This window comes from Pogoniulus pusillus, chromosome Z (genome assembly GCF_015220805.1).
Source record: "Pogoniulus pusillus isolate bPogPus1 chromosome Z, bPogPus1.pri, whole genome shotgun sequence".
Classification (NCBI taxonomy): Eukaryota; Metazoa; Chordata; class Aves; order Piciformes; family Lybiidae; genus Pogoniulus; species Pogoniulus pusillus.
In genome coordinates, this window is record NC_087309.1 from 116,682,103 (window position 1) to 116,697,420 (window position 15,318).

The 15,318-nt window shown below is 43.4% G+C and overlaps 1 protein-coding gene across 1 annotated transcript in view; it reads left to right on the plus strand.

Moving 5' to 3' along the window:
* The window catches only part of FER (FER tyrosine kinase), a 162,433-nt gene extending 153,350 nt beyond the window's left edge, over positions 1 to 9,083 (plus strand). Inside the window, exons 19-20 of the mRNA XM_064139965.1 lie at positions 1,680 to 1,802; positions 5,962 to 9,083. Coding sequence (XP_063996035.1) covers positions 1,680 to 1,802; positions 5,962 to 6,104 — 266 coding nt within the window. The 3' untranslated portion in view covers positions 6,105 to 9,083. The remainder of the gene's footprint in view (positions 1 to 1,679; positions 1,803 to 5,961) is intronic.
* The last annotated feature ends 6,235 nt before the right edge of the window (positions 9,084 to 15,318 follow it).

Genomic DNA, 15,318 nt, shown 5'->3' on the forward strand with positions numbered 1-15,318 from the left:
CATCATGCATAAGAAGTGATAGGTCAAGAGGATATGGCCTCTAGTGAACAAATACATTGTATGAACAGATACCTTCTATTGGGTTTGTTTAATGGTCAGAGATGAACATCATGCATAAGAAGTGATAGGTCAAGAGGATATGGCCTCTAGTGAACAAATACATTGTATGAACAGATAACCTTCTATTGGGTTTGTTTAATGGTCAGAGATGAACATCATACGTAAGAAGTGATAAGTCAAGAGGATATGGCCTCTAGTGAACAAATACATTGTATGAACAGATAACCTTCTATTGGGTTTGTTTAATGGTCAGAGATGAACATCATACATAAGAAGTGATAAGTCAAGAGGATATGGCCTCTAGTGAACAAATACATTGTATGAACAGATACCTTCTATTAGGTTTGTTTAATGGTCAGAGATGAACATCATGCATAAGAAGTGATAGGTCAAGAGGATATGGCCTCTAGTGAACAAATACATTGTATGAACAGATACCTTCTATTGGGTTTGTTTAATGGTCAGAGATGAACATCGTGCATAAGAAGTGATAGGTCAAGAGGATATGGCCTCTAGTTTCACCAGGGGAGGTTTATATCCTGTATTAGAAGGAACATCTTCACTGAAAGTGTTACCTAACACTGAAGGAGGCTTCCCAAGGGAGTGGTTGAATCCCTCTCCCTGGAGGTGTTTCAGAGCTACGTAGATGTGGTTTATCATGAGACTTCATGGAGCTATATTATGATTGGACTCAATTATCTTAAAGGTCCAGTTGAGGTAATTCTGTGATTTGCAAGCATGTGTGTATTTTAAAGGATAGAGACACATCAGTGCAATGTAATAATTTGGAGCAAAGGAAAACAGTAGTGAGAAATGTTGAAAGCAATGTTGAAAATGTATTTTTAAGGTAACTTTTTCAACCAACCTTCCTGCAAAGGACTAGAAGCCTTAGCTTTCTGATGTGAATCTGTCCTTCTTCACGTGAATCTGCCACAGACACCAGAAGCATCTACCTCGAGATTTCTCCTTCTTCCATAAGCTTTCATTCCACGTAGAGATTTGGAAGTCAGTTATATGTCAGTTTTATCTTTTGCTATCTCTGAAGCACAGTCGAAGATAAATGGAACCAGCAGGCCAGATTTTTGTCTTTAACTGATTGGGTGCATCAGTTCTTCAGGGTCCAAACTGAACAAACTGGAGTAACTGTGCTTTCACTTTCAGAAAACAGTTTCTCCATGACAAACAAACTCCTCTTTGCAGTTGCAAACTATGCTGGTGGTAGCTCCTCTCAGAGTAGTCTTTGCCATGCTATATTAGGGAAATGGGAAAGGTAATGTCTTTCAAAGCATCTTTTGCACTGAAAGTGATTATAAACAAAGGGGGGTGGTGGAAACTAACATTATTCTATTCTTCTATATTGCAAGGATATAAAATCCTTTTGCACATTAGTTCTTAACTTTCATTAAAAATAACTGATGTGGCATGTGCTGTCAAACTGTAGAACTTAAATTCTTCCCAGGTAATTACCTTAAGATGATTTGTTTATCATTTGAAAGATCTGAAAAATTTTAGTAGCTGTTTAAAACTTTTCTATGTATCATTTTACAGAACATCTTGGGCCATAATTGTCTGAAACATTAATTGTCCATTAAGCTGAGGGCTTTCTCTTCTTTTGTTAGGGAGGTACACATCTGAGAGTGATGTATGGAGCTTTGGAATCCTCTTATGGGAGACCTTCAGTTTAGGAGTATGTCCATACCCTGGAATGACCAACCAACAAGCAAGAGAACAAGTTGAGAAAGGTATGTATTTATCCATGGTGAATGAAAGAAATACATGGATCTTGAGGAATGTAGTAAAACACCACAAATTATCTAAGAAGTAACTTTAGCAACTTTAGCAAAAGTATGATGAGATTTTTGATACTAAATCTGGCTTTCTGGGAGGAGTGCAGCCTGGAGAAGAGAAAGATCAGGGCAAACCTCATTGCTCTCTACAACTGCCTGAAATGAGGTTGTAGCCAGGTGAGGTTGGTCTCTTTTCTGAGTCACCTAGTGACAGAACAAGGGGATGCAGCCTCAACCTATGCCAGGGCAGCTTCAGGCTGGATATTGGGAAGAAGTTCTTCACAGCAGGAGTCGTTGGCATTGGAATGGGCTGCCCAGGGAAGTGGTGGTGTCACCATCCCTAGACGTGTTTAAAAGGAAGCTGGATGAGACACTTAGTGCCATGGTTTAGTTTGTTAGAAGGTGTTAGGTGCTAGGTTGGACTGGATGATCTTGGAGGTCTTTTCCAACCTGGTTGATTCTGTGGTTCTGTGAGTAGTGTGATAAACAGGCTTTCTGGGGAGAAGGAGTGTTCTGATGAGTCACTTGAGACAGAAGGCATGCAGAATTGTGATGCCGTAGAACTAAGAGGTGAGATGGAGAGGAGGGATTAAAGGCTGTGCAAAGCATAAGCCTGACCTGCATGAATTATTTAACATTATGCTAATGCAGATACAAATACTTTAAATGGCCAGAAGAAAAAAAAAAATCTGTATCATTCCATGTTCTCCATTAAAGCACTTCAGACAAAAATAGATTAATTACACCAGAGGACGGTCAGTTGGTTTAGCACAGAAAGAGAAGTTCTCTTTTACAAGCTAACCAGAAAGCTTTTATTTAAATCAGCAAACAACTGTGAGCAAGATTTCAGCACTTTGATTTGTTTTCATCATCTTAAGTGGCATTTCAGAACTTCTGTTCCTTTATATGCTGCTCCTGTGTCATACGTTAATAGGTTTTAAGGTGGTAAAACTGATAAAACATTTTACACACCCCAGAAACAGTTTTCTGACTTACAGAGGTTGGAAGTGTTTGTTATAACCACTGAAGATAACCATCAAAATTTATCCTTAAAAGGCCTAAAAACCCCCCAGTATTTTCCAGAGCAGAGGACTGGTTGTAAAAATTATTCTAAGTACTGAGATTCTGGTTTAATCCAGTGAGAACAATAATATCTTGATAAAATGTAAAGATCTAGAAGTATATTTATGCTTTTTCAGCTATCTATACTTACTCAGCTCTCTATACCATCAGTAGTTATTTTTTACTTTTATTCAATGGAATTTTCATTTATCTCCCAGGCTGTTTTCTTGGATTTCAGTATGTAGTAGCTCTTTGCTGTCTACAGCTACCTGAAGGGAGGCTGTAGCCAGGTGGAGGTTGGTCTCTTCTCCCAGGCATCCAGCAACAGAACAGAGGGACACAGTCTCAAGTTGTGCTGAGGGTGGTACTGTGTCTAGTTCTGGGCTCCTCAATACAAGAGAGATGTTGAGAGAATGGAACTTGTCCAGAGAAGAGTGATGAAGCTGGTGAGAGGCCTGGAGCACAGCCCTGTGAGGAGAGGCTGAGGGAGCTGGGGGTGTGCAGCCTGGAGAACAGGAGGCTCAGGGCAGACCTCATTGCTGTCTACAAGTACCTGAAGGAAGGCTGTAGCCAAGTGAGGGTTGGTCTCTTCTCTCAGGCAAGCAGCACCAGAAGAAGGGGACACAGTCTCAAGTTGTGCTGGGAGAGGTCTAGGCTGGATGTTAGGATGAAGTTGTTGTCAGAGAGAGTGATTGGTATTGGAATGGGCTGCCCAGGGAGGTGGTGGGAGTCACTGTGTCTGGAGGTGTTTAGGAAAAGCCTGTATGGGGCACTTAGTGCCATGGTCTGGTTGATTGGACAGGGCTGAGTGGACTGGATGAGGCACTTGGTGACATGGTCTGGTTGACTGGACAGGGCTGGGTACTAGATTGGACTGGATGGGCTTGGGGGTCTCTTACAGCCTGGTTGATTCTGTGATTCTTCTCTCAGGATAGTTAGCTAAGACACTCCACATTTTCTTCCAGTCTTATCCATCTCAATTACTCAAATAGTAAGAACTGTGAGTGAAACTGATCACTTGGATGGTTACTTTAAGTCAGGATAATTTCCGTTTTAAATAACTGCAAAGAATCAATTAACTTTAAGGGCATTTAAGGCCCATTTTATGTTGGGCACAAAACCCAGCCAACCAGCAGCCCGGCTCCAGCGTGGGCTTCCACATGGGTCAGCCCATGTGTAGGAAAGCTCATTCTGCTGTTCCCCCACCTTAAACCTGCAGGGTAGGGTGGGGAAGGCAATTTTCATGCCTTCTTCTCCCATTCAAACTCCCAGGGTGGGTGAAGAAGAAAGGAATTCCATGGGATTGTAGAATCAACAGGTTGGAAGAGACCTCCAAGATCGTCCAGTCCAACCTAGCACCCAGCCCTAGCCAATCAACCAGACCATGGCACTAAGTGCCTCATCCAGGCTTTGCTTGAACACCTCCAGGGCTGGTGCCTCCACCACCTCCCTGGGCAGCCCATTCCAATGCCAATCACTCTCTCTGACAACAACTTCCTCCCAACATCCAGCCTAGACCTCCCCTGGCACAACTTGAGACTGTGTCCCCTTCTTCTTTTGCTGGTTGCCTGGCAGCAGAGCCCAACCCCAGCTGGCTACAGCCTCCCTTCAGGGAATTGTAGACAGCAATGAGCTCTGCCCTGAGCCTCCTCTGCTGCAGGCTGCACACCTCCAGCTCCCTCAGCCTCTCCTCACAGGGCTGTGCTCCAGGTCCCTCACCAGCCTTGCTGCCCTGCTCTGGACACCTTCCAGCACCTCAGAATCTCTCTTGAATTGAGGAACCCAGAACTGGACACAGCACTCAAGGTGTGGCCTAACCAGTGTTGAGTACAGGGGCAGAATAACCTCCCTTGTCCTGCTGGCCACACTGCTCCTGATGCAGGCCAGGATGCCATTGGCTCTCTTGGTCACCTGGGCACCCAGCCCTGTCCAGTCAACTAGAGCATGGCATTAAGTGCCTTATCCAATCCTAGAACACCTACCTATAAAACCAGAGAGTAAGAGAGGTAAGATGATGGGGAAAATAAAACCCAAGGAAAACCAGAGGCAGGAAAATGGTGCTTATTTCCTAAGATAAAGGAAATCTATGGAAGTTTCAGTCCTTAGGTGTGAGAAGCATCCTGACAATTTACCAAGCCAAACTTAAATGCAAACAGTATCCAAACCTTGATAAATTTAATCATTATCTATCCTTTTTAGGTTGTACAATGAAGACCTCCCTTGTATTACCCTGAAGATCATTTTTTTTTTAAACAGGACAATCTTGAACTTGGATCATTTCTTTTTAGATGTGTTCATATGTGAGCCAGCAGTGTGCCCAGGTGGCCAAGAGAGCCAGTGGCATCCTGGCCTGGATCAGGAACAGTGTGGCCAGTAGGACAAGGGAGGTTCTTCTGCCCCTATACTCAACACTGGTTAGGCCACACCTTGAGTGCTGTGTCCAGTTCTGGGCTCCTCAATTCAAGAGAGGTGTTGAGGTGCTGGAAGGTGTCCAGAGATGGGCAGCAAGGCTGGTGAGGGGTCTGGAGCACAGCCCTGTGAGGAGAGGCTGAGGGAGCTGGGGGTGTGCAGCCTGCAGAAGAGGAGGCTCAGGACAGAGCTCTTTGCTGTCTACAACTCCCTGAAGGGAGGCTGTAGCCAGGTGGGGTTGGGCTCTACTGCCAGGCACCCAGGGACAGAAGAAGGGGACAGAGTCTCAAGTTGTGCCAGGGCAGGTCTAGGCTGGATGTTAGGAGGAAGTTGTTGTCAGAGAGAGTGATTGGCATTGGAATGGGCTGCCCAGGGAGGTGGTGGAGTCACCATCCCTGGAGGAGTTGAAGCAAAGTCTGGATGAGGCACTTAGTGCCATGGTCTGGTTGACTGGCTAGGGCTGGGTGCTAGGTTGGGCTGGATGAGCTTGGAGGTCTCTTCCAACCTGCTTGATTCTGTGACTTTCCTCATATTACCCTGAAGATCTTTTTTCTTCAACAGGACAATCTTGAACTGGGATCATTTCTTTTTAGATGCGTTCCTATGTCTTAATTTTCAACGCCTCTTTTTCCTTTTGCACCAGGCTACCGAATGTCAGCACCACAGAAATGTCCAGAAGAAATCTATAAAATAATGCAGAGGTGCTGGGACTACAAGCCAGAGAACCGGCCAAAGTTCAGTGAGATTCAGAGAGAGCTATCTTCAATCAAAAAGAAAGTGACATAGTGACAGACAAGTGCCAAACGCCGTGTGTGGGACTTTCGCTTTCCAGTGAAGTAATTCTTTTCCCCCCTCGAACACTATGCATTTACACAGCATTATTTGAAATACTCTTCCAGGGCTACTCTGAAGTTAACTGGGGTTTTTATATCCATGTGTACTGTCTTGGATGATGTCTACACCTGCATTAAAAGACACATACTATGCTATATATCCAGTCACAGTAATATTGTCATTTAGGCTACTGTAAATAGAAAAGCACATACTGTAGGTTTAAGGGAATGTGGCTTCTATCTGTTTTACAGCAAGTAGGTGCTAGAGACATTTTTTCAGAGGTTTTCTACTTCAAGCTCCATTCTCACTCTGCTGTTCCTGTCTTACATGTCAACACCAGCAGCACTCTTAATATGGTGACTGTCATACATGTTGGCCTTAAAAACTAAGACAGTTTTAGCAAGTATTTCACCTAGAAACTTTTATATTTTTTACATTCTTTTTGTAACTGATATTTTTGAGGGATGCTTTATGGATGAATCATAGAACTGTTGAGGTTGGAGGAGACCTTTGAGATCATCAAGTCCAACTGCTTGCTGTCACCTTGCAGTCCCACTCTGACTGCTAAGTCGCTGCCACTAAGCCATGACACCCAGCACCACACCCATGCATCATTTGAACACGTCCAGGGATGGGGATCCAGCCACCTCCCTGGGCAGCCTGTTCCAGTGCCTGACCACTCTTTCAGAAAATAACTTCTACCTAATATCTAACCTGAACCTCCCCTGGTGCAACTTGAGGCCATTTCCTCTCATTCCATCACTTGATACAAGGGAGAGAAGACCTGCACCCACAACATTGGGTTTTGCCTAATTAAATGGATGCAAATTTCTCATTTGAATCCCTGAGTCTTTCTTAGCTCACTTCAAGGCAGGCTGAAAGATGCCTTTCTTGATGCCCATCCAATGCAGCACTGATGCACGGCCACGCTCCCAAGGGCAAGAGCGAAGAGATGTCTCCCTGGAGGTGTTGAAAACCCATGCAGGCATGTGGCACTTGCAGACGTATTTTGGTGGGCGTGCTGATCTTGGGTTGATGGTTGGACTTGATGATCTTAAAGGGCTTTTCCAACCAAAATGACTCTATCATTCCCTGTGGCTCCAGGCTGGAGCAGCAAGGTGCACCCAACTGCAGAGCAGCAAGGTGCAAGCCACTGCTGGGCTGGTGCCTTAGAGTAGCACATGCAAATGTACTTTCTGAGCAGTGAAATCCAGAATTTTCTTTGGCAGAAAACTGCGTTACTTGTGCATTTCTTCCCATTGCATGCAACGTGATTTACTTAATGCACATCTTCCTTCACAAAGCCATCAGAGTTCAGTCTCCTTTACGATGACCTGTGTTTGTTAATGATCAGTTTGGACTATTGACTACAGATGGAAATCATCTGCCTGCCAAAGAATATGTAAAACCAGTACACCAGCAGCAGGAGGTTTACTAATCATAACAAGTATCATTGATCTTAGAAGACTTAAAGAATGTGAATGGATAGGTTTGGGGTTGATCCTGGTTTTGTTTTTCAACTTGAATTAGTATTAAGTCTCAGAATGCAGCCGAAGCAGTACAAAGGTTTCTGCTAAGCAAATATATGTTCCACGCATAGTGTCCAAAGGAAATACTACTTCTGTATGGCGTAAGGAAATTATTAATGAAATCAAAATATGGAAGTATGTGTAAAGCCTCTGACAGAGGCAAAGTAGAAATACTAACCTGCTAACTTTTTCAAGTCATTGGAATCAGATTTCAAAAGACTGGGAACAACTGAGTTTACTGGATGAGGCACTTAGTGCCATGGTCTAGTTGATTGGATAGGGCTGGGTGCTAGGTTGGACTGGGTGACCTTGGAGGTCTCTTCCAACCTGGTTGATTCTATGATTCTATGAAATGTCACCAGGAACAAAACCTGCCAGAAAGTGTAAAAACTTACTAGATAGGGGAAGGAGGAAATGTACCATTTCTTACTCTGACGCCTCTTTGTAGCTGGAATTATTTCCTAGGGCCCTGCACAGAAATAGCAATAAGTTACAATATTCTGGTCTGAGTTCCAGAGTTACATTTTTCTAAGTATTGACTACTTCTTTTCAGATTGGGGATTGCCAGTTACTGTGAATGCAAGAAAGAGGGACTATAAGCATCTGGAATGTTAATTATCCCTATATTTTATTGTTACAGTGCGATTAAGATGTAACGAAGTCGTTGGCTGCGTTGCATTTTTGTTTCTGTTAAGGTAACTTCCATTGTTCATAACATTTTTCCTCTCTAAAGTGTATGTATAGTAGTATTGAGTGTTAATGTTTAAGGGCTATATGTGATTAAGATATATGTTACCTGGAAGAGTTTGCCTGTTGCTTTGGAGTTAGTGCCCAAATAAACTAGTGAACGATTATGCTGGAACACATCCCCTGCATTTTGAGGTGGAACTGTCAGCGTCCAGATGTAACAAATAGTGAGTGCTTCTTGTGTTTCTCAAGTGATTTTTTTTCTTGGAGCCAAGGAAGCATATACATACCCATAGCATAAATTTACACTCACTTGTAAGCACATTGGTTATATCTCTTTAGTTCTGTAGTTCCAAGTTAGCCCAAAGAGATTTTTCAAGAGCAACAGGAAACGTTGGTTTTAGTTTGTATGCTTTTAAGTCATACGTGAAGCTTGTGCCTTAATTTGCTAGTGTGCTAATACAAATTCAAGTGTGCTAAGGTTTAAGGAGTGTTCCACAACCATTTGGAAAAGTCCAGCTGCAGATCCTTACGTGTGCATCACTGAAGTCTGCAAGTAAGGGTAATGTTTTCTCCTTTGTCAGCATCCATTGCTTCTCCAGAGAGTTAATACTCTTCTTCTGTGAAAGGGATAAAAAGTTTTGTTGCTATATTCCCTCTTGACAGCACAGAAATCATTTTATAAAATAAATGTGGTTTTACTTGTCTTAAATCACCCAATCACCATCCTGACTCTTGTGTGAAGATATAAATTGTACTTGTATTTTATTCTGAAGTAGTTAACTTTTTAAATCCGTATCATGCTTCTCTTTAGGAGGTTTCTTAAAACATGGAATTTCTACATCAGCAAGAAAATTTACTGTCAGTCCTGATGTAGGTCTAAGTCCAAACATAGTAACTCTTTGGAAGAATGTCAGGATGCAGTTATAGGTGTGGAGCAGACTTAAACACAAGTGTATGTCTCTTCAATTGTTTAAACTGTCTTCTTATCATTATCAGCTTGTAGCAGAACTTGTTCATCATGTCTCGCTTGAAATGACTGCAGTTATGCAGTTTAGGAAGTAGAATCCTTATCTCTAGATACAGCTTTTGTTGGGTTGTTTTGGGGTTTTTTTTTTAACTTGTCACAAAGGAGTTCACAAACAAACCTGCCCTACAGTGAAACTTTAAGAGAGGTGTGATATTCCAGAACCAAAGCTGCCATATCTGCATTCTGTGGGCTCCTGATGACTTAGTTCTACATTGTTTGCAAGTTAGCCAGATACCAGCCGTTTGGCTCAAGTACTGTGTCTATCCTAGAGAAGTTAAAAGTACTGAAGACTCAAGTCTCTTTTCTAAGTATAGTGTTTCAGGTAGGTTCTTACATTGGCACTCTCCCAGTCAAGGCGATGCTGAGGGAATCCTGAGCTATTTACACTGTTGAGGGAAACTCTTAATACTGTTAAGGATCAGGTGGGAACACCTCAGCCTGTTACATGAGATGAAATTCAGCAGATTGTTCTTATCAGTTGCACTTAATCATTTTAAGGAAGATTGGTTTAGGAAGGTATCCTTAGTTTGTTTCCAGTAGAAATTATTACATGTTAGCTTTAGAGTTCACTCATCAGTGAAATCATGTGAATTCCTAAGCATTTCAGTTTTGTAGAAAGTAAAATAGCAGTGTCTTGTCTGCAAATAAACCTTCCTTCAGCAAGCTGTGATCTTGTAGAGCCAGCATCACACCAAGATGTTCACTTTGAAATTGCACATTTTCATTAGCTCTTGATTAAGCCAATGAACTGTTTTTTATTTTAGCAGCTACAGTCTGTGCCATGAGGACAGGGCACAGGCTCTTCAGAGAGGTTCCTTAATTGGAAGTGAGCAAAGAGATGGCATGAATGTCCTCTCTTTGCCTCAGGACAGCCTCTTGCTCTCTGACTAGGAGTGCTGAGTTGCCTGGGCTCAAAAATCCCTTTGCTCACTCCAGAAATAACAAGGCTCAAATGATGGCCCTTCGTTTGCCTCCTTTGTGCCCAACCCCTCTCAGCCCAGGAGTTACCTGTGTGCAGTGGTAGTGTCTGCTCTTCCCATTCAGATGGCAGCTGTGATGATAGGTGGACACTGCAGTCACTTAAGGGAGTGTGTGTGTTGCCATGCCAGATCACATCCTGTTTGCTAGTGAACCTCTGCAGAGGCAGACAGTCTGGCACACCTGATGGAGGTAGGAGGGTAAGCCTAGGAGCAGGGTGGGATTTTTGTTGTTGCTAATAGACTTATAGCACTAAGAGTTTAAAGCTCAGCAGCAGTCACCCCTTCTTAACAAACACCTGCCTTCTTTGCAGAGTTGCCTGGTGTTTTTATTAGGAGTTGTTATTGGAACATGCATCACCAGCAGGCTAGCAGTAAGAGCTGCAGTCTGTAAGGTCAGCCTAATGCCATTGGTGAGAAACAGAAAACTGCTGAAGGAAACTTTGGGTTATTCATACTTAAATATTGTTTTCATCCCTATCTTTGACAACCTGTTAGGCTTTCTCAAATCCTGCAAGCATATGACTAGAACTATGAGGTTATATATTTGTCATCTCATAACTGTTCTGCACCCACTGGACAGATTTTTTTTTAACACACCCCCACCCCAAACAACAACAAACTAAAAACAACCAACCAAATAAAAAAAAACCAAAACCAACACCCCCAACAACAAAAAATTCCTAAGGTCACAGAGTAGCATTTAAAAATGGATGAGGCTGTGTGCAGCCTGCTCCAGGGTAGGGTGTCCCTGCCCATGGCAGAGGGGTTGGAACTGGACGATCCTTGTGGTCCCTTCCAACCCTGACTGATTCTGTGATTCTATGTCTGCCTTTGCGTTATTTGACAGGATGAGTAAGCATATAAACAGCATCATCAGACCTGATATTCACAGTATCACATATTCTAGAGCATACTTCTGAAAAATGGCCAATTGTCAGTAACAATGATAACACCAATAATTGTGGGATAAAGAGGAGCTAATTGAGAGAGCTAATCTGTTTGTAGGTGACACAAATGTTTGTGATGCCAGCACACTTGGTTTTCTAACGTTTTTATGCCTGAGCATAAAATAGTTTGCTAGTAAAAGATGAATTCACCAGCTTATTTTTTTCTCCTAAAGCACTTGCTAGGTAAGTTGTGATATATAGAGGGGGGAAAATACATCAAGAAGAAACACCCTTGCTACCAAACAGTGCTATGTTTTGTTTTTCTTCCTAGAATCATACTCATTCAGCCCTTCACTTTCAGAAATACAGTACATTTATTAGTAATTAGAGATTAAAGGGCAAGTCTAATATCCCTGGTTCCAAACAACCATGAGCTTTATGAACTCATTAAAAATGTTTTCTTCCAGTTTCCTTCTGCAGAGACACTGTTTAAAAAGTGCAGTCCTCAAACAGTTTAGCAATTTGAAAGGAAAAGTCCTTGACCTTAGGACAGAGTCTTTAAGGATGACTTCAGTGAAGAGTATTCTTTGTAATCTTGTACCAGGATAGACTGCCTTCTGAAAACACTAACAGAGGAAAAGGAATAGATTAAAAATGTGAAAGCTCCACATTGAAACAGGAGAATCCTTTCACTCACAGGATCACAGGATGCTAGGGGTTGGAAGGGACCCAAGGAGATAAACAAGTCCAACCCCCCTGCCAGAGCAGGACAATCCTATATAACACAGATCACACAGGAGCACATCCAGACAGGCCTTGAAAGGCTCCAGAGAAGGTGACTCCACAGCCTCTCTGGGCAGCCTGTGCCAGGGCTCTGGGACCCTTCCACCAAGTGCAGGGTTCTGCACTTTGGCCACAACAACCCCAAGCAGCGCTATAGGCTGGGGACTGAGTGGCTGAGAGCAGCCAGGAGGAAAGGGACCTGGGGGTACTGATAGAGAGTAAGCTGAAGATGAGCCAGCAGTGTGCCCAGGTGGCCAAGAGAGCCAATGGCATCCTGGCCTGCATCAGGAGCAGTGTGGCCAGTAGGACAAGGGAGGTTATTCTGCCCCTGTACTCAGCACTGGTCAGGCCACACCTTGAGTACTGTGTCCAGTTCTGGGCCCCTCAATTCAAGAAGGATGTTGAGGTGCTGGAAGGTGTCCAGAGAAGGGCAACAAAGCTGGTGAGGGGCCTGGAGCACAAATCCTATTCGGAGAGGCTGAGGGAGCTGTGCCTGTTTAGCCTGGAGAAGAGGAGGCTCAGGGGTGATCTTATTACTGTCTACAACTACCTGAAGGGGCATTGTAGCCAGGAGGGGTTGGCCTCTTCTGCCAGGCAACCAGCAATAGGACAAGAGGACACAGTCTCAAGTTGTGCCAGGGTAGGTATAGGCTGGATGTTAGGAAGAAGTTCTTCCCAGAGAGAGTGATTGGCATTGGAATGGGCTGCCCAGGGAGGTGGTGGAGGCACCGTCCCTGGGGGTCTTCAAGAAAAGCCTGGATGAGGCACTTAGTGCCATGGTCTGGTTGACTGGCTAGGGCTGGGTGCTAGGTTGGACTGGATGATCTTGGAGGTCTCTTCCAACCTGGTTGATTCTATGATTCTATGATTCCCCCTTGTGTTGAGCTGGAACTGCTTTTGCTGCAACTTACACCCATTGCTCCTTGTCCCACCCCAGGGAGCAGTGAGCAGAGCCTGTCCCCCCATCCTGGCCAGCCCCCAGATATTTATAAGCATTTATCAAATCCCCTCCAAGTCTTCTCTTTTCCACACTAAAAATTCCACTCATTCATTCTGCAGAGGCTTTCAAGTATTGACACAGTTTCTTTCCTGAGATTGGCAGTGCACCCACGATTTCAAGCTGTTACAGACTTCTCAGTGTTGCATGTCAGTGCCTTATTAGCACCCAGCTTTGCCTTCAGACCAAGGAAGAAGGAAACACTGTCACATTGGAAAGTAAGCAACTTCTGCCTGGTAGCTCCAGCATTTTCCTTAACTTTTAAATTCATTCCTTAACTTCCACATTCATTGTGTTCACTAGAATAAGCACCATGTAGAGGAGGAGCTGAAAACTAGAAGTGAACCACATCTTGAGTGCTGTGTCCAGTTCTAAGCTTCTCAGTTCAAGAGAGATGTTGAGGTACTGGAACCTGTCCAGAGAAGGGCAACAAAGCTGTTGAGAGATCTGGAGCACAGCCCTGTTAGGAGAGGCTGAGGGAGCTGTGGGGGTGTGCAGCCTGCAGCAGAGGAGGCTCAGGGCAGAGCTCATTGCTGTCTGCAGTTGCCTGCAGGGAGGCTGTAGCCAGGTGGGGTAGGGCTCTTCCCACAGGCAACCAGCAACAGAAGAAGGGGACAGAGTCTCAAGTTGTGCTGGAGGAAGTATAGGCTGGATGTGAGGAGGAAGTTGTTGTCAGAGAGAGTGATTGGCATTGGAATGGGCTGCCCAGAGAGGTGGTGGAGGCACCGTTCCTGGAGGTGTTCAGAAAAAGAGTGGCTGAGGCAGTTAGTGCCATGGTCTGGTTGATTGTACAGGGCTGGGTGCTAGGTTGGAGTGGATGATATTGGAGGTCTCTTCCAACCTGCTTGATTCTATGATTCCCTAGATTTTTCACAGCTGTGACTCAAGAAACCACCTTGGCTTTGGTTCTCTGTCAAGTAAGCAAAAGCAATTTCTGTATTTCAGCTTTTCTCTACTAATCTGTAAAGCAGGAAGATTGAGAGACATATTTACTGTTCTCCCCAGGGGAATCCTACCTCCACCAATAACCTCACATTACCCTTCTGCCTCTGTTGTGTCTCTTTGACGTAAAATTCTAACTGGAATAGTAACTCTAAGTTGTTTCATTTTCAGGAAGGCTGTATGCCATTAGCTGTTTTAGACTACCATTTTCTCAGACATCATCTAGGCAGAACTTAATTGTCAGATGGTTTATGGAGGGGATTGTGACATAAGTGACTAATTGCATTGCTAGCTACACGCATTGTTATTTTGCATCTGTTTCAGATTGTAGCTGTAAGAGACGAGTCCATTTGTAGGCCTCGGGTTGTATTTGGTTCCTCTAAATCAGAACCTGTTAGCCATACTTAAAAAAAAAAAAGACATGAGCAAATAAATCCCTCAAAGTTGGCCAAAGCCTCGAAGTGAAAATGTAAAAGAACTGTGGATTAAATTCTTTATTCCTCTATTCTCTCAGAATCGAATGCTTCAGTAACTCCTTCTGTGGGTTTTGGTAAGTGTGACCAGTACAACCTAGGACTCACATTGCTAAAAGCAAGCAAGACTTGGAGAAAAAGGCACTCCCAAATTGCTGCTGTCTGGAACTGTCCTCTGGTTTTTGAACTACAAATGCTTGTAGGTAATCCCATAGCTTTGGTGAGCGCGGTAGGAGATGCATGTGCTTCTCCATTTAAATCCTTTGTCAGTTAAAGGCAGCTGTGCTTTTTAAAAGCACATTTATCAGCTATTCCTTCTAGGTTATACATGTTGAAAGTATGAGCCAGATCTTTCCACCACTATAAAAAAGATCCAAACCAAATCCACCTTACTGTTTTTATATACACTCAGTCTTTTCTCAACACGAAAAGAACTCCCTAAGTGTTAAATACAGTAGCCAGAGAAAATCCTTGGATTACTGTTCTGTAACCTTCTTCACTCTGGACTTTTGCTTCCATTGTTAAAGAATCTTTCTACCCTTCAAAAAAAGTCTGCAATAAACTTACATTCCTCTTACCAAGTTCTGCTGCAATAATCTGGCGTGTGGCACCTCCCAGACCTTTCCTAATTCAGGTGGCTCCGTGGACTGCAAATGATGTTCATCACTTCAAAACAAACATTCTTGCAACAAAAAAAAGTTCAAATATATCCCTGCTTTTGTTTGACTCGAAGGTATTGTACTGAGGTTATACCTTGATACCTGTGGCAATGAAAATTGAAGTAACTGAACCAAGGTAAAGCACATTGTTCAGAACATGCTTTCAGTTGAGCTACAAATCCTAAATGTATTGTGAGTT